The 26785-nt window shown below is 42.2% G+C and overlaps 1 protein-coding gene across 6 annotated transcripts; it reads right to left on the reverse strand.

The window, feature by feature from the left end:
- Window positions 1-1577: 1577 nt before the first annotated feature.
- GPR19 (G protein-coupled receptor 19) lies at window positions 1578-17863 on the reverse strand. Of its 6 annotated transcripts, none has more exons than XM_081191052.1 (4): window positions 14852-17863; window positions 14100-14209; window positions 10742-10984; window positions 1578-3169 (listed from the first exon to the last, which is right to left on the reverse strand). In XM_081191052.1, exons 3-4 carry the CDS (start codon window positions 10750-10752, stop codon window positions 1897-1899), a joined length of 1284 nt encoding a protein of 427 aa, XP_081047178.1. In that variant the 5' UTR covers window positions 10753-10984; window positions 14100-14209; window positions 14852-17863; the 3' UTR covers window positions 1578-1896. The 6 variants fall into 6 exon arrangements, with proteins under 6 accessions (XP_081047178.1, XP_081047180.1, XP_081047183.1 ...); XM_081191054.1 differs by lacking the exon at window positions 14852-17863 and adding an exon at window positions 14758-14845; XM_081191057.1 differs by lacking the exons at window positions 14100-14209; window positions 14852-17863 and adding exons at window positions 11970-12082; window positions 14758-14832.
- Between the last annotated feature and the right edge of the window lie 8922 nt (window positions 17864-26785).

Genomic DNA, 26785 nt, shown 5'->3' on the forward strand with positions numbered 1-26785 from the left:
GGCTGCCAGATGACGTTTGGAGAGAGTGCTTTTGACAGAACGGATTTGACAGCTAGCTAAATAAGAGTAAGATACTGTTTCCATTGTCCCTTTCTGCGTTTAAAGAAGAGGAAAAGTAACTGAAAATTTATCTTTAATTCCTGAGTTGCGCTTGAAAGAACTGATACAAGTGGAGACTGTTTCCCTCTAGAGGGAGCTTTTGAAACTGTTACAGGATATAACTGGGGGATTTCCAGTGGCAGATAAGGAGTCTGAGAACCAGAGAGCGACCTTGGACTATTTAAAAATGTTGACAGGAGAGGCCATTGTGACTGTTTTATGCAAGATAAGCTGTTCGCTGGGACAGCTTCATAAGAAGATGGATGACATGACTTTCAAAGTTGATAATTTGGAGCAGAAAGTGACCAACTTGAGTCAAAAAGCGAACACTAATATAGAAATAATTAAGGACTTGGTACAGGAACCCATTTTGGCAGGACAAATGGTGGAGGAGAAGGAGGAGAAGGAAAATGCTGCTGTTGTTGAACATAAAATAATACAAGTGAGATCTGTGGCTTTTCAGAAGCAAATTGAGGATTATAAGTTGAGGCCTTCTATGATTGAATCTAGGAAAAGTCAGACTCCGAGGAATGGATCCCGGCTTGGATTAAAGAAGGAAAGTTGGAAAGAGCCTTTTATGCAGGGATTAACTGACTTTTGGGACATGGACTCAGGCTTGGAGGAGATTGAAGTTTTGGGAGCCTTTGGAATTGGAGGAATTTTGAAATATACCTGGAAATACTTCATGGACTGTAGCTTTAACTATGGAAATTTAGTTGATCTGTTCAGAAGGAAGAAAAGGTTGGACAAGCTGGAGTTTCCCCGAGATTTGCTCTTTAGCATTAAAGCAAATGAAGAAGATCTGCAGAAGGGACTTGGAAAAGAGTTAAGAGCCTCGGACATAAGATCGCCAGGTTGATGGACTTTATGGAATTGACGGAAAGGACTGGCAGAATCCGAAACCTGGGAGAGGAGATGGTGGAAGAAGATTGGAAAATTTAAAGTTTGTATATAGACTTATGGTAAAACTAATGAGTGATAGAAAAATGGTGGAATGATTTTTTTTCTTATTTTTTATGGGCTTAACAGAAATGTTATAAGGAATTAAGTACATATAAGCATCTTAGTTTTAATGGAAAATAAGGTTAAAAAAATACGTTATTTACAATATCACAGAAAATGGAGAAAGATGGAAAGGATTTGCTGAAACAATCTATAGAAGTGGAACACAAAAAGGGAGGTGTGAGGAGGTCGAGGAAACAAGGGAATGAAAAATAGAGTATGGAAAAGAGACAATGTATGTTTTTAAATTGTTTTTGTTTTGTTCTATTCAGGGTTAAGGATAGGTAGTGGGGTTTGTTTAGCCTAGTTTAATGTGTTTAGTTTTGAGTTTAGGTTGTGTTTTGTATTGTTTATATATTGTATTGTATTGTTTTTTCTTTTTGTTTTTCTCCTTTGTTTTTTCTTTTGTTTTTTTTCCTTGCTTGCTTTTTTCTCTTTTTTTGCAATCTATGAAAGTAATAAATATTATTTAAAAAAACCAAAACAAGATGGTCTGTCTTTAGCAGGACACTTGTGTTGTGAAGTAATTGATGAGTTTACTGCTTTTTACATTAACAGTTCAATCTGCAGTACTCCCATCAGTTGAAAAATAAATTTAAATTCAGAGAGCATGAAATAGTTATTTAAAACAAAAACAGAAAACATCCAGTATACAATAAATCAGTGGATTTAAGAAAACATTTATTCTCCCTGCCAAATTGTATGCAAACCCGCCCCCCAGCTCAAAATAGATCAAATCTTTTCATAGTTCTTTGCTCCAATTGTGCAAATAATTGTTGAAAGGACTGGAATTAATCAGAGAAATGTATTTGTTGGGTTTGAATTAATAGGCCAGGCAAGCTTCTTCTCTTTTGCTTCTCTATCAAATGAATCATATATGGAGTCTTTGGAAACAGTTTTGGCTGGCGCAGGGATTTCGGAGATCCCAACATAATTTTTTTTGGCTATCTTTGAACTGGTGGTGATGGTATACGCATTGCTCCGGTAGCATTTCATAGAGGACATGCAGAAGGTCTCTTTCATCCCTCTCCTGAAGTTTGCATTATACACAGAGTACAATGTAGGCTTTGAAGCAGAGGAACTAAAGGATATCCAAGTGACTGACATAAAGACCAAGGAGCTCTTTCTGTAGTCTGTCTCAAGTGGATGCCAAAGTTGAACCACATAAAATGGGAGCCACGAGAGCAGAAAAAGCAAATTTAACATTAGGAACATCTTGATAGTTTTCACCTTTGTCCTCGGAACTATATTCATAGTCCTCCGAACCGTCCTACCATCTGTACCTATCCGCCAAATATATTTTATTACTTTTTGGTAAAAAAGGATGATCAGAACAGATGGAATCAGAAAAGCCACCAACAAATGGATGGTACCATAAAGAGCCCCGTCCCAAGAATATGGCAGGAAAAAGTTGCAATGGTTGTCCCAACCTGACCCAAAAAAGAAGAAAGCTGGAGACACTAGTGCGGCATCAAAGATCCAAGATGCTGCAATCATTTTCTTGGCTTTTCCCCGGGACACCTTGAAACTTAGCGGGTAGACAATAGTATAGTATCTGTCAACACAGATGGAAAGCAACACGTAGTTCTGGACACCGGGTATGAGATACTGAAAATATCTTACTAGCTTACACATCATGCTCCCAAGTGCCCAGCTCCCAGAGGCTAGCTGAAGAAAGACAAATGGAGCACTCCCTACGCTGATCAGTAAGTCTGCACAGGCCATGGAGACCACAAAGTAATTGGTAGTAGACTGAGTCCGCCTGCTCCTGTGGATCACCAGGCAAACCAGGGAGTTTCCAAAGATGGAGAATAGCCATAAAGCTCCAAAAAGCAGGCTGGCTGCTATGATCTCTCCTTGCATCAACTCATACGGTGAGGCTGTACCATTTTTCTCAAGCCCGTGTTCCTTGGGTAAAGCAATCATTTCATTGCTTGCCAGAGGGCTAGAGGTTTCTTCATGGTGGCGGTTCTGCTGCAGCAACAGCCCTGAAGTTGGGGTAAGAAGTAGAGCAGCGTTGGTATCCATCTCATGGGCAAGCAACATATTCAGCCTTTGCTTCCAAGGGCTGCATGGAGAGAGAAGTCCAAGTGTTAGTCTGAATGGGGTGGGGGAAAGCTCTCTTAGTAAAGAACAATATATTTTGTCTTTAAATATATACTGGATTAATCCTAGCCAATAATTAATCCTAGCTGAGTCCACTGCCCTAATCCTATTAAGCACTAGTTCTCAAAAGGTGTGGAGCACCACCCTGGATGGCAAAGGTGAAGGGAAGATTCAAGGACAATCAAAGAAACATTTAATCATTTCAGGGTACTATAGTATAGTATTAAAATATTTTTATTTATTTGCAGAATATGGATAGATATATTTTCCAAAAGAGAGCAAGAGCATCAAGTGATACTGAGGACAATCTTAGTTGTAACCAGAAGCGCCGTTGGCTGGAGAGGACACATTTATAATTATATTTAGAGAATAATTCTTGTTCTTATATAGCTACATTGTTTTTTTGGTGTCCCATGATCACCTTATAAAGTAGTTGTGTTCTACCGTATTTTTCGCCCTATAGGACGCACCGGCCCATAGGACGCACCTATTTTTTGAGGGGGGAAATCAAAGGAAAAAAAATGATTTCCCCCCAGGTTTGCGCAGCCATCCCCAAGCTAGAAGAGGGAGACGGAGCACTTTGTCTCCCTCTTCTGCCTTCAGGGACAGCCTCCCAAGCCTCTGTGGGGCAGCGCACTGCGCTGCCCTGCAGAGGCTTTGCGCAACCATCCCAAGCTAGAAGAGGGAGATGGAGTGCTCCGTCTCCCTCTTCTGCCTTCAGGGACAGCTTGGCCCGCTATCCCCCGAGCTTGTGGGGCTGTCGGGGGGAGAAGCAGGCTTGCTTCTCCCCCCGCCAGCCTCCAGATCAGGTCGGGGAATAGGGAGATGGCGGAGCGCTGCCATCCCGCTATTCCCCGACCTGATCTGGAGGTTGTGGGGCTGGTGGGGGGGAGAAGCAGGCTTGCTTCTCCCACCCCCAGCCTCCAGATCAGGTCGGGGAATAGCGGGATGGCGGCACTTCGCCATCCCCCTATCCCCCGAGCTTGTGGGGCTGGCGGGGGGGGGGGGGGAGAAGCAGGCTTGCTTCTCCCCCCGCCAGCCTCCAGATCAGGTCGGGGAATAGCGGGGTGGTGGCGCTGCACCTCCCCGCTGTCCCCCGAGCTTTTGGGCTGCAGGCTGCTGCCCGCAAGCCTTGCGAGCCCACGGGACATCCCGCCGGGCTTGCAAGACTTGGGATAGCTTCCTGAAGCCTGGAGAGCGAGAGGGGTCGGTGCGCACCGACCCCTCTCGCTCTCCAGGCTTCAGCGAAAGCCTGCATTTGCCCCATAGGACGCACCCAGATTTCCCCTTCATTTTTGGAGGGGGAAAAGTGCGTCTTATAGGGCGAAAAATACGGTATATTATAAATCAAGCACTGTTTATCAATTAAAAATTTGGTGTGGTATGAGAAAACTTTTGTTCTGAAAGTTTGGCCCTGTGAAAAAAGTTTGAGAGCCACTGACTTCCAGCTACAACAAAGGAGATTAAGCATCAGGAAGAATTTTCTGATGGTAAGAGTGTTAGGATATTTCCGTTCCACCTTAAAAGGGAGCAGGCTTTGTAAGTCACAGAGTCTGCGCATGTCCTAGTCACAGGATGTTTATGTTCTGATATTCCTTTCGTTTTTGCCAGTTGGCCAGAGATGCTGACACAGAACGGTCACGTTTTCTTTTGTTCTGTTCTACGCTAAATAAAGTCTGTAAATTATGCTCTTCTGCGGTGCAGCTTTCTGCCTGTGTTTCTGCTGATAAACATTGTGCACAAGCCTGGAATGCAGCCTATCTATTTCTAAGGCTTCGTGCCGCAAACTGTTGGATCTGCGTGACTACGGGAGGCCGATGGATCGTCCGGCAGCCGGCTTGGGGGCTCAGATGGACACTATCTCCCTGGCAGTTTCCCAACAACAAGGTTTCGGGCCCAGATTCACAGCACCTACAGGAGAGTAAATGCTGCAACAGACTGTGTTTGAGGTACGTGGGGAAAGCGAAAGAAAGGGAAGGGACGCTTTTCTGTTACCTCGGCAAGGAGCCTTTGATCTCCGGCAAGGCTTAATTGGCCTGGGAGCTGTGCCAAAGAGGCTTCGTGATTAATGGCTGCCAAGATAAGGAGTCTCTGAAGTTAATAAGGGCTCACGGCTCAAGTAAAAAGCTGAGATGGATCTCTTACAGTCCTCAGAAACTGCTCCGTGTCCACTAAAGCTGAATGGCCACAACTATCAGACCTGGGCAAGGTACTGTGAGGGCCAGATGAGAAAGCTTGGAGTATGGAATACCGTTTCTGAGAACCCACCAGCCCCTGTGACAGATGAGTGGAAAGCACAGGATTCGAGAGCCATGGGAATAATTTTGCTCTCAGTAGCTCCTGAAGAGTTAATCACCTTGGCTGGCAAGGCAACTGCCCGTGAGATGTGGGACGGGCTAAGAGCCTGTCAGCTCCGACAAGAGGCTGGGTCTGTGTTGCTTTATTTCAGAAAGCTGCACAGGAAGCGTTTGGAGCCAGGGGAAGATCTTAGAGCCCACGTTTTACAGTTGCAGCATCTCAGACAGGAATTGGCTCAGAGAGGTTTCAATATGCCTGAGTCACTGTTTGCTATTCTCATCCTGGACTCCCTGGATGAAAGCTATCATGCCGTGGCAAGTCAGCTGGCGACCCTCCCTGCGCAAGACCTCACTGCTACAAAGGTCTTGGCAACTTTGCAAAATGAATACGATAGAAGGAATGCAGCTGAGTCGGCTTGTGCGCTTCAGGGGGAGCAAAGTGGGACAGCATTCCAGCCTCCAGGGGGAGCCAAAGCGTTGGCAGCTGTGAAGTGCTGGAACTGTGGGAACCAAGGTCATACTCAGAGGTTTTGTCCAAAGACTGGAAATAAACAGAGGAAAAAGCCTGCAGGTGGCCCGAAGCAGAAGGGGGGTGGAAAGCCCGCGCCAGGGAAAAACAAAGCGATGTTTGCTGGCACAGCTTCACCAAAGGCTAAAGGCACGTCTGCTGGCCAGGAGCAGCAGGGGGGCAAGCTGCAAAAGCCCACACCGGTGCAAAACAAGGGTTTGCTTGCTGTAAAGACTGCTCCAACAGCCAAAGGCAGATTTATTGTTGATTCAGGTGCGAATCGCCACATTTCGAAGGATCGCCATCTCTTTATCTCCTTCAAGCCTCAGGAAGGTGAGATCCACCTGGCTGATGGAAGGACGTTGCAAATTGCAGGAGAAGGGACTGTGAAACTTGCAAGTCTGCACACTACCATCAGTAATGTACTTTATGTTCCGCAAGCTGCAAGCAACTTGCTGAGCGTCCCACAGCTTACTGGGCGTGGTTTTCAGATTTCCTTCAAGAGGAGCGTCTGTGTCATCAGTAAAGGCAAAGAGGACTATTTGCATGCAAAGTTTATGGATGGTTTGTTCCATATAACTTATGATGACACTGCTGTTGTATCTAATGCTGATTCTTGTTGTGTTGCACAAACTAACAAAGTTCTTCATGCAGGTTGCATTCACGATGCGCATCGAAGATTTGGTCACCTCTCTTGGAAGGCACTGGCCAAGATGCCAGAGGTGGTTGAGGGTTTGAACATCAAACCCTGTAAATTTCACATGAAATGTGTATCTTGTGCAGAGAACAAGGTGAAGGTTGCTCCAAAAGGCAAGGAGTCTAGCAGGCAGGCTTCCAAACCCTACCAGCTAGTGCATGCAGACCTGGTTGGGCCACTTGCGCCCTCTATAGGAGGAGCAAGATACTTCATGATTCTGATTGATTCTTTTACCAGGTACATTCATGTGTTTTTGCTCGAACAGAAATCGCAAGCGTTTCCGAAGTTTAAGGCATTCTGTGCTTGGTTGGAGAATGTGCACGGTAAACGTATTTCCTGTTTGTTTACTGATCGGGGCGGGGAGTTTACTTCTCAGCAGTTTGAAGCTTTCCTGACTGAGAAGGGAATCCAGCATGACATGTCAACGCCCAGATCGCCATGGATGAATGGGCTTGCGGAGAGAGAAAATCAAACATTGCTGCAAGGAATCAAAACCTTGTTGCATGATGCCAATCTCCCTGATAAGTTTTGGGGGGAGGCTCTGGGGAATTTGGTTTATACCGTTAATCGCAGATTGTCATCACCCATTGGCTGTACCCCCTATGAGAAGATGTTTGGCAAAAAGCCCAACATCAAGCACATGAGAATCTTTGGTTCTGACATGTGGGTACGCACACAACAAACCAACAAGCTTGGGAAGCGTGGGGCACATGGTTTGTTCATGGGGTACGAAAAAGGTGCATACAGGGTATGGATGACTAACTCTAAGTCCATTAAGTTCACAAGGAGTGTTGAGTACAATCCTAAGTGGGGGGAAAATGTGGGAATTTTCCAGAGTTACCCAGAGGAGGATGAAGGTGATGTCAAGCAAGCAGCTAAAGATGAGAAAGCTGCTGCTGCTGCTGCTGCTGCTGATGATGATGATGATCAGAGTTCGGATTCCAGTTCAGTGGGCGGCGCTGCTGCTGGTGTCAGTGACAGTGATGACACAGCAGACTACAAGAGCGCACAGGCCTCAGTCAGACCATCTGATGCGTCTGACAATGAACTGGAAGAACCACTGTTCACCATTGGTCATTTTTCTCCTAAGAAAGAGGAGATGAGTCCAGAAGACTTGCGTCTAGTACGTAGGTCTGAAAGGGCGACCAAAGGCAGACCTCCAAAGAGGTATGCTGATGAGTTTGCTAAGACAGCAACTGCTGTTCTTAGTAGCTCAGAGAAGGTGTGGGAACCTTCAAGCTTCAAAGAGGTTCAGGAGTTAACCTCTAAAGATGCTGAGCCTTGGCTTAATGCCATGAAGGCTGAAGTTGATTCCTTGAACAGGAACCAAACTTGGGAACTGGTACCGGTAGTCCCAGGAATGAGACTGGTTGGCAGCAAATGGGTCTTCAAGGCCAAGACAGACCAGAATGGCAAGGTAGTCAGACACAAAGCCAGATTGGTTGCCAGAGGTTTTTCACAGGTACCAGGACAGGATTACCACGAGACCTACTCTCCCACAGTCAAATATGAGAGCATTCGGCTGATGCTCAAGATCGCTGCGGAGGAGAAACTGCATGTTTCCCACCATGACATTAATACAGCTTTTTTGTACGGGGTTTTGGGGGAGGAGCTGTTCATGCTTCCACCTGATGGGGTGCAGATACAGAAGGGAATGGTCTGTAAACTGCGGAAATCCTTATATGGTCTCAAGCAGAGTGCCAGGTGTTGGAACACAAAACTCACTGAGACATTGCTTTCTCTAGGTTTTCACCAGGGCAAAGCTGATCCATGTGTGTTTGTCAAGGAGGAGGGGCAAAACAAACTGTATTGTTTATGTTTTGTGGATGATCTTCTGATGTTTTGGAAGAATCAGGCTTTTTACCAAAGCACCCTAGCTCAGCTGAAGGAGCACTTTGACATGAAGGATCTTGGTGAGGTATCCAACTATCTTTCTCTGCAGGTGGAGAAGGACCAAGCAGGTAATTTTCTGGTACACCAAACACAGAAAATTGCTGATGTATTAACCAGGTTGAATTTGGTTGATGCAAACCCAGCAGACACACCGATGGTGACAGGTTACCAGGTAGACAGTGCTGCTGAAGCGTTTTCTGACACAACGCTGTACAGATGCATTCTAGGCAAGATGAATTTCATTGCCAGATGTTCAAGACCTGACATAGCTGTAAGCTGTAATCTGCTTAGCAGACATGCCAACAATCCTACGGTTCAGGATTGGAAAGCTCTGAAGCGCATAGCCCGCTATTTGAAAGGGACTATGCACTACAGGCTGAGGTTCACCAGTCAGAAGACTGGAGGTCTTGAGATCTTTGCAGATGCGAGTTTTGGAAGTGACACCACGGATGGTACAAGCACTTCTGGAGTATGCTACATGTACAACCACTGCCTGTTTGACTGGTTGTGCAAAAAGCAAACAACAGTGAGCCTAAGTTCCTGTGAAGCAGAACTCAATGCTCTGTCATTTTCACTCATGGATTGTGAATGGTTGATGCAACTGTTTAAGGACATCAGAGTGTCTGTGAAATGTCCTATACAAGTGTATCAAGACAATAGATCGTGTTTGGCTTTGCTGAACTCCGAGAGTTGCAAGCAGAGAACCAAGTACTTGCAGATTAAGCTACATCGTGCAAGAGAGTGTATTCAGAAAGGACTGATTCAGGTGTCCTACATGCCAGGAAATGAAATTCCTGCTGATCTGTTGTCTAAGGTTTATGTCTAAGGTTGTCTAAGGTTTAAGAGAACAACATAAGGTTTATGTACAAAGGTTGCAATTGGGTGAACCACAGGTACAACAGGTTACACGGAAAGGGGGAGGATGTTAGGATATTTCCGTTCCACCTTAAAAGGGAGCAGGCTTTGTAAGTCACAGAGTCTGCGCATGTCCTAGTCACAGGATGTTTATGTTCTGATATTCCTTTCGTTTTTGCCAGTTGGCCAGAGATGCTGACACAGAACGGTCACGTTTTCTTTTGTTCTGTTCTACGCTAAATAAAGTCTGTAAATTATGCTCTTCTGCGGTGCAGCTTTCTGCCTGTGTTTCTGCTGATAAACATTGTGCACAAGCCTGGAATGCAGCCTATCTATTTCTAAGGCTTCGTGCCACAAACTGTTGGATCTGCGTGACTACGGGAGGCCGATGGATCGTCCGGCAGCCGGCTTGGGGGCTCAGATGGACACTATCTCCCTGGCAGTTTCCCAACAAAGAGCTGTTTGACAGTGGACGTTCTGCTTCCTTGGAGGTTTCTAAGAGGTTGGGTGGCCATCTGTCAGGGATGCTTGAGCTGAGATCCCTGCATTGCAGGGAGTTGGACTGGGTGACCCTCAGGGTCCCTTCCAAATCTACGATTCTATGAGTCTTTCTGTTTTATTTACACTTTTAAGCAATGCAAGTGGTGTGTAGCCCGTCCCATTTGCTGCTTGAGGCAAAAGAGAAAGTGGAGCTGCTGCTGCTGCTGAGGCCCCTTGCTCTGCTGCCACCATGAGCCCTGCTGCACCCACCACTCGGGGAGCACTGATTGGGGGCAAGATCACGCTGGTTTTTGGTGACATTGGCATGCCCTTGTCCAAAACGGTGCTGCTAATGGTTGCATTTCTCTCCTGGTGGGTCTGCTGCCTGGGAGGCTTCTGCTGCCTGAAGCAGTGCTCTCACCGTGCCCAAGGGCCAGGCCGACTCTGCTTCTTACAGACTGTGGCCTCCCTTCTGGATACTGCATCCCACTCCAGGTTCAAATCTCTCTGGCAAAAATCTTCAGAATAAAACCATTAAGTTCCTCTCTAAACACATCCCTATATATAGATATTCTACATACAGGTATCCTAAGGGTGCAATCCTATATCCACCTACTTTGGAGCAAACTCCATTGACCTCAGTGGGACTTCTGAGTCATTATGCAGAGGATCATGATGCAAAGCTACCTGCACCACTATATTTAACAGCAGCACAGTTCATGTATAAATTATACATCAGAATAAAAGACATGACTTTATGAGTTCTTCTGTAGTCTGAGCTGAAAACATTATGTGCTGACTCACCAAAGACACATAATTTACTTTGGGCAAAAATCATCTTCTTTCAAAGACTTATTTGGAGATGTCAAACCTGCTTCTTTCTTCAGAGGAACAGATAGGAAGCTCCGTTGCTTCAGCTGGTTGCCATGGGCCACATTTCCCCTGCAGTTACGCTGCTCAGGTCATCCTTGACTGGCTGCAGGGTCACAGAATAGCCAGCTCTGATTCAGCATAAACCCCTTTGTTTTAGCACCACATTTTTCTTGCCTGCATGATTGATGTAGTTTGTAGAAAGAAAATATTCTCAGTCAAATAAAATAATTTTCATTTGATTAATCACTTGCTTTCATGAATTTAAAATATATTTGAGCATTCATCCAAAGCCTTAATGTAAATTGCCCCCACAAAACGGACTGAGATCATGATCCTCTTGCTAACAATTACCAGTCATATACTTCCAAAAAGCCTACAAGCTTCCTGAAGGCATGAAGCCTCCCCACATTTTTTGTTCTCTCTTAGGGTAGACTGCTGCTGAACATGGAGGGAACTGCCATTGATCAGTCCTCCAGGCAGTTTGCTAACTCTACTTTGGAAGCCATCAGTGCCAGTGGCCTGTGTCCCCCCCCCCCAATAAAAATAGGTGACGGTACTCGCCATGAAGTTGTTACAGTAAGTGCCACACTTTTTAACAACAAAAAGGTGCCGGTACTGCATACCCTTGAGTACCTCCTGAAAAAAGCACTGGCAGTGGCCGTTACCGTATCTTGCGGCAGCAAGTTCCATATGCTTAATATCCATTGTGGGAAGAAATACCGTATTTTTTGCTCTATAAGACTCACTTTCTCCCTCCTAAAAAGTAAGGGGAAATGTGTGTGCGTCTTATGGAGCGAATGCAGGCTGCGCAGCTATCCCAGAAGCCAGAACAGCAAGAGGGATTGCTGCTTTCACTGCGTAGCGATCCCTCTTGCTGTTCTGGCTTCTGAGATTGAGAATATTTTTTTTTCTTGTTTTCCTCCTCCAAAAACTAGGTGCGTCTTGTCGTCTGGTGCGTCTTATAAAGCAAAAAATACGGTACTTTTCTTTTGTCTGTCCTGAATCTACAACCAATCAGATTAGTTTTATTGGCAAGAGAGTGCAGAGATTTGAGCTTTCAGGAGCAACTTCTCTCAATAAGACGAGAGTCAGTAAATGCCTGTAATCACTTCATGCCAATAATATTTAATTTCTGTGATGTTTAAGAGTCACTCAGTACCTGTGATATTTTGCTGCAGTGGCAACAATGGGAACAGCAGGGACACTGCTGTGCTGGAGATGGGGGAGGCCTGTCCTTCTCACTGCATCCAGGGGCCTGGCAAGCTACAGCAGCTGCGTTTCAAGTGTCGGGGCGGAGGAAAGTACAGAGGAGGAGAAAGGGAGGAAGAGAGAGAGAATGGAAGACAAAAAACGAGAGGGGGAATAGGGAAGGCTTCAGGGCCACAGTGAGCTGGGTGGCGGCAGGGCAGGTGGGCCTCATTCATCTCCAGTGATGGTGTTCAAATTGTAATTTTGGGACCGGGATTTGAATTAACCAAGATGCTTTACTGATTTTAGCTCACTGTTCCAATCCAAAATTTAGTTGAAGGGTAGCTACCCTTCAGTAGGGAATCATCCAGTAGTGAGTCTTCTGTGGAGTTTCTTCACAGTCTTCTGTGGAGTTTCTTGTTGCTGTTGTTACTATCAATTCATTAAATTTATATCTTATAACCTTGTTGTTCTTGTTCTAATGCTGTTGAGGCAATCCCCCCCCCAGCAAAACCTACAAGGGTCCGAGTTTGGTAAAACTAAGAAGAAGAAGAAGAAGAAGAAGAAGAAGAAGAAGAAGAAGAAGAAGAGGAGGAGTTTGGATTTGATATCCCGCTTTATCACTACCCTAAGGAATCATAGAATCATAGAATCATAGAATCATAGAGTTGGAAGAGACCACAAGGGCCATCGAGTCCAACCCCCTGCCAAGCAGGAAACACCATCAGAGCACTCCTGACATATGGTTGTCAAGCCTCTGCTTAAAGACCTCCAAAGTAGGAGACTCCACCACACTCCTTGGCAGCAAATTCCACTGTCGAACAGCTCTTACTGTCAGGAAGTTCTTCCGAATGTTTAGGTGGAATCTTCTTTCTTGTAAGGAGTCTCAAAGCGGCTCACAACCTCCTTTCCCTTCCTCCCCCACAACAAACACTCTGTGAAGTGAGTGGGGCTGAGAGACTTCAGAGAAGTGTGACTAGCCCAAGGTCACCCAGCAGCTGCAGGTGGAGGAGCGGAGACGGGAACCCGGTTCCCCAGATTACGTGACTACCGCTCTTAACCACTGCACCACACTGGCTCTCAAACTACCCTGAATGTAAGACTTCTAATATGCTTGGCATTTCAGTGACAAATTTTTAATGACGTCTTGTTATTTCTTAACAGCTTCCTTTCAGGAACAGACCAGCTTCCATCCAGCATTCTGAATCAGTGCCTGTAGCTTCAAACCCACAAACATTTGCTACATTTCCCAAGATACAGGGAATTCGCCTCCACTTCCTCCAGTCACTGGAGGAAGTTGTCATGAGGACATACAGCTTGAGCTTTCAAAAGAGGATTTTCACTTTTTGTTTGTTTTTTACTTTTTCCCATCCTTCTAATTAGAAGAAATAAATTGGCTGCTTGGTATAAACTTCCTGTCCTGCATTTACCTGTCATGCTCAAATGCAATAAGTCCACATTTGCATTTACCTGCTTGCAACAGGAGACCAGCTATAGGACTGCCTTGTGCAGAGTCTGACCATTGGTCCTGCTGGCCCAGTGTGGCCTGCTCCTACTCTTAGGGGCAGCAGCTCTCCAGCTGGGGTTTATTTTCCTGCCCATTCTTTCACTGAATTAGAGATTGAACTGGAGATTGAACCTAGGACGTTATGCATTCAAATTTTGTGTCACTCCTAAAATCAGGAGAGCAAAATAGCAACTATGGAACACAAAGGCATATTTATAAGACAATGAAGGGAGAGAACACACACACCTGTGTTATGGAAGCCCATTAGTGAAAGATAAAAGGGCTTGTAGTTCTTTTAGCTTAAGTCAAATTTCTGTTTAATCACTATTTTTGCACCAAGTAAAATTATCATTGGTGAAGTCACCTTTCTTATGTATTTAAGGGGCAAAGTTCTATTTAAACAGGGGTGGGGTGTATTTCAAAGATTTTTTTTCTTATTCAGCTCTGCCAGGATGGATTTTAAAAAGCAGACTAGCAATGCTCAAAGAAAGCAACAAATGAATTCAGCAGCAAATCTGATTGCTGTTTCAAAGATTGAGAGAGCTGTCCTTTCCTTCTTTAACCAAACAATTTTCAAGGTTGAATAAGCCATACCTGCTTCTAAGTATAATCCAGAGTTCAGATGGGTTTTCCATTAGGATTTCTGTCACTCATTGTATCGTAGATCAAACACATGTTCACAGTTGCTCTGAAGACGTCTACACCTGCACATTAATCCAACAGAGGTTTAAAAGGGAGACAATATTTTGTACAATCCTCCCTCCCTGTTGCTAATGGAACTGATCACATGAGAAATGGGTCACATGGCTCCCCCTCAACTGCCTTTTATTTAAGCAGGTAAATATGTGGCCAAAACTGCCGGTTTATTATGCAACAGAAACAGTCCTCCTCAAGAAAATGTTTTATTTCCAACCCTCTGCTTTTACCAGTACTTGCCTGCTGTCAAAGAAAAGAGTATATTATTCTGTGATTCCCCACTTCCACCATTTCCATTTTTAGAAGTCATTTTTGCCATTAAAAAATAAATCAATAAACCTGCAGCACCCTGGACAGCAATGGGGTCTCGAGAGGAAGGCTGGTGAGGGAACCTGCTCTGCACGCCCTCAAAAGTAATTGCCATGCTGGCAAATAAATAATTTCACCAGCTTCTGTTCCAGCTCTCCAGCCACCCTCTTCCACAGCAGAGCCAGCCTCAAAATCCAAGGAAAAGCATTCCATCTAAAAAACCAAGCTGCTCACAACCACACCCTACCTTTGCAGTCACTGCGTTGAGAATTATCTCTCTTTATAACCACTGCTTTTGTCCATCATTCTCATTTCCCATGACACACACATTGCTTGCTCACCTCAAATGTTTCAGATCCCGAGGAAGGGCAGAAATTAGGATGGAAACCTGCAGCTGTCTCATGCTGACGTCCTGGTTGCTATGGAGCTGTGTGATTGTTGAAGGGGATTATTTTCTTCCGCAACAGTCACCATGCCCCCCTCCTGGCAATTAGAAGAAATAAAAAAGGGAGAAAACGGAGGGAGAAAATCTGTGCAGATGTGTAAAGAGGTAGGAGAACGCCTTCTGCTGCTTCAGCAAAGCATGATTTGGGAAGCAGGTTAAAAGAGACAGGAGTATGGATCATAGCATAGAGATTTTAATCACCTTTATTCAGTCTGTTGTGCATTCTAATTTTGCTTAATCCTTTCTAAATAGATGTTTAAAAGATAAAAGCCTGCTGGAATTGCAGCTTGTTTGATTCCCCTTTGTTTATGTATTGATTGCACTGACACCCTGTTCTTCCTCCCAAAGATCAGAGCTGCTTACAAGAGGTGCCCAGGAATGCTCTTCTCATGGCATTACTTGCAAAATGCATGAATTAAATGTATGATGGGTGAGCAGGAAGTACCCACACATGGCCTTTACTATGGTATATCCCATAGAGATTAGTATTCTAATGGAGCCAACATCAAGAAGCCTGTGTACTTTGTATTAAAGTATAAACATAAGAAGATTCCTGCTGGATCAGACCAAAGGCCCATCTAGTTCAACTTCCGGTTTTCACAGATGCCCTTGGGAAGTCTGTAAGCATGACATGAGGTGTCTTCTGATCTACCACAAAGAAAAGGCATCCTCTCCAATGTTTAGGCAGACTTACCTGTAGCATAGTATCATGTTTCCCCAACACCATTTTATATACCACTGTAGGAGCAAGGCAGGGAAACCACGCAGAAAAGTAAACCTAAATGTTTTGGGTTTTTAAAATCATTTTTATTACGTTTCCCATTTTAACAATCCAATCAAATCACAATGAATGTTCCAAATTATACAAATACATATCAAATAGTCCAAATATTCTGCCTAAAGTATAATTTTTTTGTTGGGACTCCCCATGCTTCAAGTTCAGGGGGGCTCTGATCATCTGCTGCCTTGAATAGTCTTTCCAATAGTTCCTTTAAATTTTCCTGTTGTTAACCTTCCTTCTTTCATGGCCTCCGAGTTGTTTCCACAAGCGAGTTGAAATAAGCAATGATGTCTTTCTGTGTGGGTTTCGTGTATGACTCTCCTCTATTGTTGCAGTATCTCCTCGCACGCTGGTGTTCATGCCAAATCAATCCAAAAGTCATTTCGCTGCTGGCAGATGCCATCTTCTCTCAATTCCGATGGAATCAAATCTAGGTGTTTGCTCACTAATTTTCCCAGACCGACTGCATCAAACGTTAGCCTTTCCAGAGGAGATTTACCAAATTGGACTTGAAATACAGATATAATGACATATTAAGAGCTCACCTCCCCATATGACTATTTATATTTATTCCATAATGGCGGATTCCCCATTATAAGAACCCGTCCAAAGTTTTTTGAAGCCTCTCCAGCGGCTAACGAGATTCTGCTTCTTTCTAAAATCAGCATTTGGAAAGTCTTTTATCTTCTTCCAGGCAATTCAAAAAACAGAAGCTTTAATTATATAATATTATTATTTCCACACAGTTTGTATTTTCCAATCTCGCTTGCTATAAATAATGTAAACGGTTCTTCTGGGGGGGGGGGTTGCCAAGTATTATAATAAATCAGAGTACAATAGTAAAAAAGGCTTTACCCCCCCTCCTTTTCTGTTCCATTCCAACATACCAACTTAGATGTTATCCTTCTTCCACTCTGTCTCTTTTCGCACCTCAGTGGCTGGCTTAATTGGCAGATTAATTTCCCCCTCCTCACTTGAAGCATGTCCAAAACTTTAATCCAATTTTTCATCTTAAGTAATGGAACTTGGTGCGCTGACGGCAACAGAGTCCAGGAGATCCGAACTCCCTCAGGGGCTTTCCATCCAGTGCCCCCACCCCCTCCTTCTTTATGAACTTGGGGGTGGTTTATTGGGCATCCGCGGATGAGACTGCATCTTCCCTTACCCCAGGAAGAATTTGGGAGGCTGATTACTCCCATCTCAGCCTCTAATTACCCTGTGGGAGCTGGAGCGATGGTATTGCCAGCCATCTTCCGTGGCACCTCAAGCGGAAGTGGGGAAAAAAAGACAATGTAAACCTAAATGTTATAGGGTGAAATGGGGAGAACACAATGTGGGGCTACATTTTTGGTGCTAGTTCCATTTTGAGCAGAACATATAATTCCATCCTGAGACTGTAAAATGGAAGATCTATTTCCACCCAACAAGCTTGCTAGATCTCTTCAATGCTTGAAGAACAGGGAATAGATTGTCTCTTTGCCAGCAGAAACTGAAAGCAGCTTGTCACCCATACTAGCTTCATTTTCTTCTTGTGTCATTTGTTAAGTTCATGACCTCAAAGCAGATGTTGAAAACAACCTGTGAGTTAGCAAGTTAAAACAGGGTAGCAACTTTAAGAAGACTAAGCATATAAGGTCTAGGTGTGATGATCCCCTCAAATTTTAATGAATTAATAATAAAATAAAAGAAGTATATGACAGAAAAATGGTAATTGTAATATAAAAGCCAGTTTCACGCAGATATACTGATTTCCACCAGGTGAGGCTGTGGGCCTTTTTTGATTAAATAGGAGAGAAGAGACAAATATTCAGTTTTACATGGTAGAATACATTTTCAGTACAGCTGATGGTATTTATGCACCATTCTCTTTCTCTCACCATTGTTGCTTAATTACTATCTTTCAATACTGAAGGCTATTTCTTAATAAATATTTTGTACATCAGTTTTGGAACCTTACAAATTAGCACAAATCACAACAGTTATGAAGGAGCATCCTGCTTATATAAATAAGTTGTGGGATTTTTTTACCCTTAAATAGTGGTTTGACCCTTTCCTATTACCATTTGTATGCTTTTCTTAAACAAGTCACAAATTTATTCAATATTAGTGTGATGAGGTGTGGTTTTTTTGGGGGGGGGCGTTGTGTGTGGGGGGCGAGAAGTAGGCTGTATGTGAGACCCTTCTAACGCCTGGATCCAGCAAGTGTTAAAATATAAGCCTGGCTCCCTTCCTGTGTTGAGGTGAGAGCCAGGAAAGGGGCTCTGTGTGAGATGGCAAATGGGTGCAGCCCCTCTCTCAGCTTGCAGTTAGTTAGAAGGATAAAACCAGTTTAGAGTTGAGGTTTGCAGTGATGCGACCTAGAAGAAAGGCAGCATGCTGAAGAGAGAGTCAGAGCAACATTTCAGGGCAATGTTTGATTTCTGTTTGAATCCAAGGCTGTGGCTATGGGGGAAACAATATCTTTTTGGGTTGTTAATGCTGTGAATCCCTCCATCATAGGCTCAGCTTCTATATATGTCTAAATAAGCCATATCTCATAAAGACGCCACAGTCTCCACTGTGTCTCATTTCCAAAAGGAAACACGAACCCTGGGTAAGTGCCTGGAACAGTGGCAGACTTTGGGTCTCAATTTTTTTAAAAAATAATATTTTTATTAAATTCTACAGAAACAAACAAACAAAATCATTACATTTAAGAAAAACAAACATAAAACGAAACATTTATAACAACTGTATAGACAATCAATATTAAATCCACACTGTGGGATAATTTGAATCCACCAACTTCCCTCCACTCCCTCTCTTGGTTCCTTTATATCATCTTCATTTATGTATGTCAATAAAGGCTATCTCTAATTACCTCCAAATTTAAACATTGTCTATCACATTTCAAGTGTGTTTTTTTAAAAAAAATCTGCTAATGTATTAACTTGCATACATTGCCTTTGTAAATATGCAGTAATCATTTCCAATTCTTTTTTATATTTGTTATCATCTTAATTTCTATTTTTTCAAGTTAATTTAGCCATTTCTGCATATTCCACTAACTTAATTTGCCAATCTTCCTCAGTGAGGACTTTTTCTTCTTTCCAGTGTTGGGCTAGCAATATCTGAGCGGCCGTTGTTGCAAATATGAACAAATTCTTGTATTCTTTACGTAGATCCATTCCTGTGATACCTAGTAAGATAGCGTCTGGTTGTTTAACAAAGGTTATTTTTAACATTTTTTTTCAATTCTTTATATATCTCCCCCCCTTTTTTAAAATAGCCTTACATTGCCTCCACATATGATAAAACGTACCTTTTACTTTATATTTCCAACACTTATTTCCCCTTGCTTTATACATTTTTGCCAATTAAATACCACCTATCCATCATTTTCATATTGTTACGGAAAAATCTAGGTGTGAGGCTGCTCAGTCATCCACCTCGTCAGGCACAGACTGCGGGTACCTGAGGATTAAAGGAAGGAGTCCAGCCACCAACCGGAGCAAATAGCTGTAGACTAAAGTTTATTGTGCAACAGGTTCAAAGAGGAATTTTGAATCCCGAGGATGGGGTGACAAAGACATTTAAAACTTTCCCACCATATCCCAGAATACAGTTCGCACAGCATCATCAATACATCATCTTTACATCACTGACATGTCACAAAAGGGGAGGGGTAGACAGGGATTACACTAGCTTAACCTTGGCAAACATGTCCAGACAAGTCCTTGGTACAAGATTAGCATAAGCAGACATGTCAGGGCAAGACCCAGGTATAAGATGAGCCTAGGCAAACACCTCTGAAGTCCCACCACCCAAAGTACAAGAAAACTTCCTTTGCATGTCTGGATCCCGAGGCAAGTCTGGTGATGGGGTTAGGCTTTCCTTGGCCAACAATCAGCTCAGCAATTGTCACCTCTGGGCACTTCCTGGAGTCCCTTTTCAAGGGGAAAATAGCTTTGAAATGGAGGAAACTGGCAAAGGAGTTGATTTTATATTATTTTAAAAGCTAGGTAACTTCCCTGAGCTGTCAAGTTGAAAGGATACATTCAGGCATAATATTTGTAACATTTAACTTTAAAGATGCCCCCCCTAATTTCCGTAACAATATACAGTGGTGCCCCGCAAGACGGAAAACTCGCTAGACGAAAGAGTTTTCCGTTTTGGAGGTGCTTCGCAAAACGAATTTCCTATGGGCTTGCTTGTCGTCTTGCGAGTTCCTGCTGGTCCCCCCCCCCTTTTTCTAAGCCGCTAAGCCGCTTATCAGCTGATCCGATCAGCAGATAAGCCGCTAAAAGCCGCTAATAGCGCTAATCCGCTAATCCTTCAATGGGCTTGCTTCGCAAGACGAAAAAACCGCTAGATGAAGAGAATCACAGAACGGATTCTTTTCGTCTTGCGAGGCACCACTGTAGTTCTCTTTAAGTAAGGTACATGCCTTATCATTCTTCCATAGTCTTTCCCAATCTGTCATCTGAATATTATGTCCCACGTCTTTTGCCCACTTTGTCATAATACACTTGACCTCTTCATCCTTAGTTTCCATTCTAACAATAGATTGTACATTTTTGATAATAATTTAATATCTTTCTATTATTTATCTCTGTAAATTTGAAATTACATAGGTGATTTTTTTCATCATTTTTTAATACTTCATTTAATTGGAAATATTGTAGCCAATCTGTTGCCTTTCCTTTACTTCTTGAAGTTCCTTCAATTTTAATTGGTTATCCCTTTCCGTTAACAGCTCTCTCTATGTTGCCCAATTAGGTTTCATATTTACTTTTTTCACGGATATTGCTTCCAGTGGGCAAAGCCACCAGGGTGGTTTTTGTTCTAACAAATCTTTGCATTTTCCCCAAACTTTAAAGATCACATTTCTTATTATATGATTCTGGAAGCTTTTATGTACTTTTGCCTTCTGGTACCACAAATACACATACCAACCAAATCTATTATCATGTCCTTCTAAATCTAATAAATCTGTGTTTTTTTAATATTACCCAACCCCAGATCCAGCAAATGCAAGAAGCTTCATAATATAATGTTAAATCTGGTAAGGAAAAGCCACCTCTGTCTTTAAGATCTGTTAATAATTTATATTTTATTCTTGGCTTCTTACCTTGCCAGATAAATCTTGCAATATCCTTCTGCCACTCTTTGAAGCAACTCACATTGCATATCACTGGGATGGATTGAAACAAAAATAACATTTTTGGCAATAAGTTCATCTTGATTACCGATATTTTTCCTAATAATGATAGATTTTTTCTTGTTCTGAGATATTGTTTATTAGGAGCTTGGTTTTGTTTTTATTCAATAAAGCCTGTTACTTGTCCAAATTCTTGTATTATTTTTTTTTTACTACTTATACTAATGAATTTATAGGGTCTTCCACCATGACCACCAGATAATCTGCAAATGCTTTCAATTTATATGCTTTATTTCCTACTGTTATTCTAATGGTTTCATCTGCTCTTTTATTCCTCACCAGGACAGTAAAATAAACAGTAATGGTGGCAGCGGACATCCCTGTCTTGTCCCTTTCGTTATTTTACATTCTTCTGTGATTATGTTATTAATTATTAAACTTGCTTGTTACTCTGAGTAAATGGCTTCTATTCCTCTTTTAAACATATCTCTGAAATTCATCTCTTCCAGGACCTTAAACCTAAAAGTCCATGAAACATTATCAAAGGCTTTTTCAGCATCAATAAATATTATAGCTGCCTGTTTTTCATTTCTTACCTCCAGATAAATTATGTCTATTACATTCCTTATATTATCCTTCATGTGTTGCCCTGGAAGAAATCCTGTTTGATCTTGATGAATTATTTCTAACAATATGTTCTTCATTCTGTTAGCTAATATATTTGTGTACTATTTAATTGCATTCTATTCACTATTTAATAGTGAAATTGGTCTATAATTTTTTTACCTCCAAAGTATCTGTCTCTTGCTTTGGAATCAGAGTAATAAAAGCCTCTTTCCATGTCTTTGGTATTTTCCCTGCAATTAATATTTCATTCATTACATTTTGTAACCGTTGAATTAAAAAACTTTAATAGCATCTGAAACCTCTGAAGTGTTAATTGGTGCATTTAAAGTAATTAATTTTACATTTAGAATTTTTGGCATTTTTTTGTCAAATATATCTTTCAATTTCTATTTTATTTTCTGATCCAGCTTGATATAGGTCTGCAAAATATTTAATAAATTGTTTTCTGATTTCTATTGGATTATCAGTTATTTTCCCTTCTGTTTTTATTTTATTTATCAAACTATTTGCTTTTCTTTTATTTAATTGCCATGGGAACAGCTTCCCTGGCTTGTTAGCATGTTCAAAGATTTTCTGTTTCATTCTTTTTATTTTCCACTCTACTTCTTGGTTTATTATTATTGAATATTGTGCTTGTAGTATTTTAATTGCTTGTTTTATTGTTTCCTTCTTAGGTTTGTTTACTAACTCTTTCTCCTTTTTAAATAGTTCTTCAATATTTCTTTTTCTGTTCTCTAATCTTCTTGTGGTATGCATTCTGATTTATGAAAAAAAACCTCTAATTACTGCTTTACTAGCATCCCATACTATTTGCATGTCTGTACCTTTGTTACAATTTAACTCAAAACAATCCTTTAAAAATTTCTCAGCTTTTTCTATTATTTCCTGATTGTCTAGCAATTCTTCATTCAGTCTCTATCTAAACGGTGTATTCCTTTCTCCTTTTATTTCTATAGGTTTTGAATTATGGTCCAATAGAGTTCTTTGTAATATTTCTGCCCTTTTTATCATTAAGGATATTTCTTTGGAGGCCCATACTGAGACGATCCAGCCACTGGACCAGTGGACTTCAGAGAAGAAAGTATATTCTCTATCCAACAGGTGTTAAAATATCCAAACATCATTAAATTTAAATTTTCTATCAGATTAAAGAAAGTTAATAGTAGTTTCCCTTCCTTAGATTCAGTTTTTCTTATTGTTCTGTGCATTTCAAGTTAAACTACTTCGTTCATATCTATCATTACTATCATATTCTGGTCTGTGTATTCTAAAATATTATTTTCTAATTTTTAAAAGAATTCTGATTTCTTTTCATTATAGTCATAAATTCCAACTATTATTAACTTTTCCTAGTTCATCTTTAATTAAGAGTTCGGCTCTAATTTTGACCTAATATACAAAATCACTCCTCGTTTTTTAGTTTTATCTGAGGTTATAAATTCCATTCCAATCCTTTTATTCAATGCTTGCAAGGTGGCAGGGGTCTAGCTTCAGATATGCTTAGAAGAAACATAACCATTGCAGTCTGGCTTCAGGTCTGGTTATGAAACTGAAACAGCCTTGTTCACCCTGGTTGATGTCATTTGATGCGAGAGAAGTGCGGAAAATGCAATCTTGCTTGTTCTTCACACCTTTTTTTTTTTATTGGTAATTTAAAGGTACAGAAAAGAGAAAAAAAAGAAAAGCAAAGAGAAAAGAGATTAAACAATACAAATCAATAAAAAATAAAAATAAAAAGTACCAAACATACAATACTCTAAAATCAAAAACAAGAACAAAAAAATAAATTTAAAAACAAATCCAATATTCCCATACCCTTATCTTCATTAACTTATTTCCTTGACCACCTCACACCTCCCTTTTTTGTATTCTAATTATTAATTATCTCAGCAAATCCTTTCCATCTTTCACTGTATTCTGTCCTTTAGTTGTCTTAATTTATTTTAGCCTTATCTTACCATAAAAAACCCTAAAACTTAAAAACTTATTTATACATAACTCCTTATAACATTTCTACTAAAGCCTAATAGTTTCATTCCAAGATTTTCCTAACAGTCGTTCATTTTGCAATATTTCTCTAAATGAATTTTTAAACTTTCTGCCAATCTTCATCCACCGTCTCTTCTTCCTGGTCTCGGGTTCTGTCAGTCCTTTCTTTCTGTTCCATCTAGTCCATCAACCTGGTGATCTTATGTCCGAGGCTCTTAACTCTTTTCCATGTCCCTTCTGCAGATCTTCTTCATAATTGTACCTGCACTTTACTTTGTCTTCTGCTGGTCTTGTTCTTAATTTCCTTCCTTTGTCTCTAAGGAGTAGATCTCAGGGGAACAACCTAAGAGTGCCTTTATCCCTTCTCGGCCGGTCAGCCCGTTCTCCATGGTTAGCACTAAAATCAAAAAAATATTCCAAAACATACTTCAATGCCCCTCCAAAGTTGAGTGCCTCGACCACTCCAATCTCCTCCTGGCCCAAAACCAAATCCCAAAAGTCAGGACATCCCTGCATAGGAGGATCTGACCAACTTGCCATCTCCAGTCCCGACAGGACTCCGTCTCTCCAAGTCTGCCTCACTCCAAATTCAGTCCTCAGAAACGACAGCTTATGCTCCTGCAGGGACGCATCTCTCTCAACTTGTATTACTTGAGGTTCAACAACAACCTCCTCCTTTGTCTTCTCTGCAACTTGCCCTGTCAGGGCAGATTCCTGGGTCAGTTGTTGAGCAGGTTCTATATCAGTGGTCACTGTTTGACCGAAATTATCAATTGCAGTAGTCATCAAATCCATCTTCGCATGAAGCTGCTCCAACAAAGCACTTGTCCTGCACAAAGCAGACACTAAGGTTTCCTGTGTCAACATTCTTATCCAAGGTCAGAGCCTGTTTCTCACGCTCTCTAATCTCTACAGCTGTAGAGTTCCCCAGGTCCACTCCAACAACAGTTCAAAAGCTCCCTCTAGAGGAAACAATTTCTATTTGTATCCATCCTTTTACAAGCAGATCCAGCAACAAAATTGCTTTCGTTTTTCAAATCTTTGTTCCTTTTTAGTGCAAAAGGAAACATTGGAATCAATATGTTTCTCTTATTTAACTATCTGTCAACATGCGTTATTATTCACAGTCAATGAACTTTCCCCAAACGTCTATTTTTGACAGCCCGTTCCCAGGTTCAAGACGATAGAAATTTATCTTTCTTTACTCCCTCTCCTGCAGGCTTGAACAATTTAAGATTTCCCCCCTCTTCTCCTGCTTCCAAGGGGGGTTTGTAGTTTTAACCTATGGAAATTTAGTCCTTTACAGATGACTTTCCAGACTTTAGCTTGCGATGTCTTTGCTTCAAGCTGTTTACAAAAGCGGAAGGCGGACTTCCTGTTTAGACCTTCCCGCTCCGGTGCCAAAATACGAAGTTTAATAATCCAATTTTCCGTTCTACTCACGGGTACTTGTTTAGAGTCCAATTGTCCACAGGAAAAAAGCCAGCGCTCTCCGACAACAGCAATGCGGCTTCACTCCGTGAAAAGAGCAACATTGGAATTTGAAATGGCCTTCAAATAGTATGAGTTAAGACATAAATGAATGCTGATCACCGAAGAATTGATGCTTTTGAATTATGGTGCTGGAGGAGACTCTTGAGAGTCCCATGGACTTCAAGAAGATCAAACCTCTCCATTCTGAAGGAAATCAGCCCTGAGTGCTCACTGGAAGGACAGATCGTGAAGCTGAGACTTCAATACTTTGGCCACCTCATGAGAAGAGAAGACTCCCTGGAAAAGACCCTGATGTTGGGAAAGATGGAGGGCACAAGGAGAAGGGAATGACAGAGGACAAGATGGTTGGATAGTGTTCTCGAAGCTACCAGAATGAGTTTGACCAAACTGCGGGAGGCAGTGGAAGACAGGAGTGCCTGGCGTGCTCTGGTCCAGGGGGTCACAAAAAGTCGGACATGACTAAACGACTAAACAACAACAACAACAACAACAACAATGTCCTACATGTTAGAATCTTTGATGATAAGGATAATCAACATCAATATTAATGCAACGATATCAACTTGGCCACAAAGTTGCTATTGAAGTCTAAATTAAATACAAATTATGGGACCAGATCAACTTGAGATTTACTTAGCTGATTCCTAGTTCTCGCTTTATCCGGACTGTACCAGTATAGAGTGCAGGTTGGGACTCACGTGGCAACTCCTTGCACGGAGGAAACTAGCATGTCAGAAAAGAGGTTGAGCTAAAGCCCTTTTAAAGCTACAAGTTACCTTTCTGTGTGCAGAGAATTCTTGTTATTTGGATAAAAATCGCAGCCCAAAGTTAAGTGTTAAAAGAAACTTTTGATAGTAAGAGCTGTTCAGCAATGGAAGAAATCCACGGGGTGGCACTAGGGGTCTCTCCACGGCTGGAGGCTTGATGGCCATCTGCTGTAGTGGCCCCATCGCAGGAACCCAGCGCTGAGCAGCTGCTGGAATTCAGTGAAGTCTCAGGTCCCTTCAAACTCTAAAAACTCTACACTTCTGTTGAATCCTATGTCTGTTTACTCCAAAGTAAGCACTTCAGTGTTCAATGGGGTTTACTCTCCAGTAAGTGGGTTTAGGATGACAGCTTTAGGGCTTCACATCTCACAAGCCATCTCACAGTGGGGAAAAGTTGTAACTCCCAGCCTTCCTAATTCAATTTTAAAATGCAGCGCACCACTGGGAGTGGAACAGCTACTACAACAAGACTTTCTGTATTACCAAATACCTGACATGTGAATAGTGATTTTTCTGGGTTGTGCATCCTTTGTCATGTGGTGCTGCATACTGGTAGCAACAAAGATTAAATGAAAGTGCAAATGCTGCTTACCGGTCAATGACGTCTGCCTCCGCTTCCTCCCAAGCCGACTCCTCTTCCCTGCCATCTTTGGGGGTTTCTCAATCTCTTTGCCATTGTGGGGAGCTTTGGGTTCCTTGGCTGCGGCTCGGTTCATGGGCTGCAAGGGTCTGGGAGCCTCTCTTACCACACAAGTATGGTAAGAGGGGGGGGGACCTCGTGGCCCTGCAACTCTTGCCACTGCAGCAGCCCTTCAGTCCGAACCTCTTGCCAGAAGTCAAAGTTCCACCTCTGCTTTGCCTTTTCCATGCTAGTGCACAAGATGCGCTGGATGTCCTGCTGCAGATTACTGTGGTCCACAGGACCAAAAAGATTCCTTCTCACATGGTTTGTTTCTGCACATCTCCTTGGCTCCACCTTCTCTCCCTTCTGTCTGTCCTTCATCACAGAGCAAAGCAGCAGTTCTCTAACAA

The sequence above is a fragment of the Podarcis bocagei genome (assembly GCF_964188305.1).
Source record: "Podarcis bocagei genome assembly, chromosome: 4".
Taxonomy (NCBI): domain Eukaryota; kingdom Metazoa; phylum Chordata; class Lepidosauria; order Squamata; family Lacertidae; genus Podarcis; species Podarcis bocagei.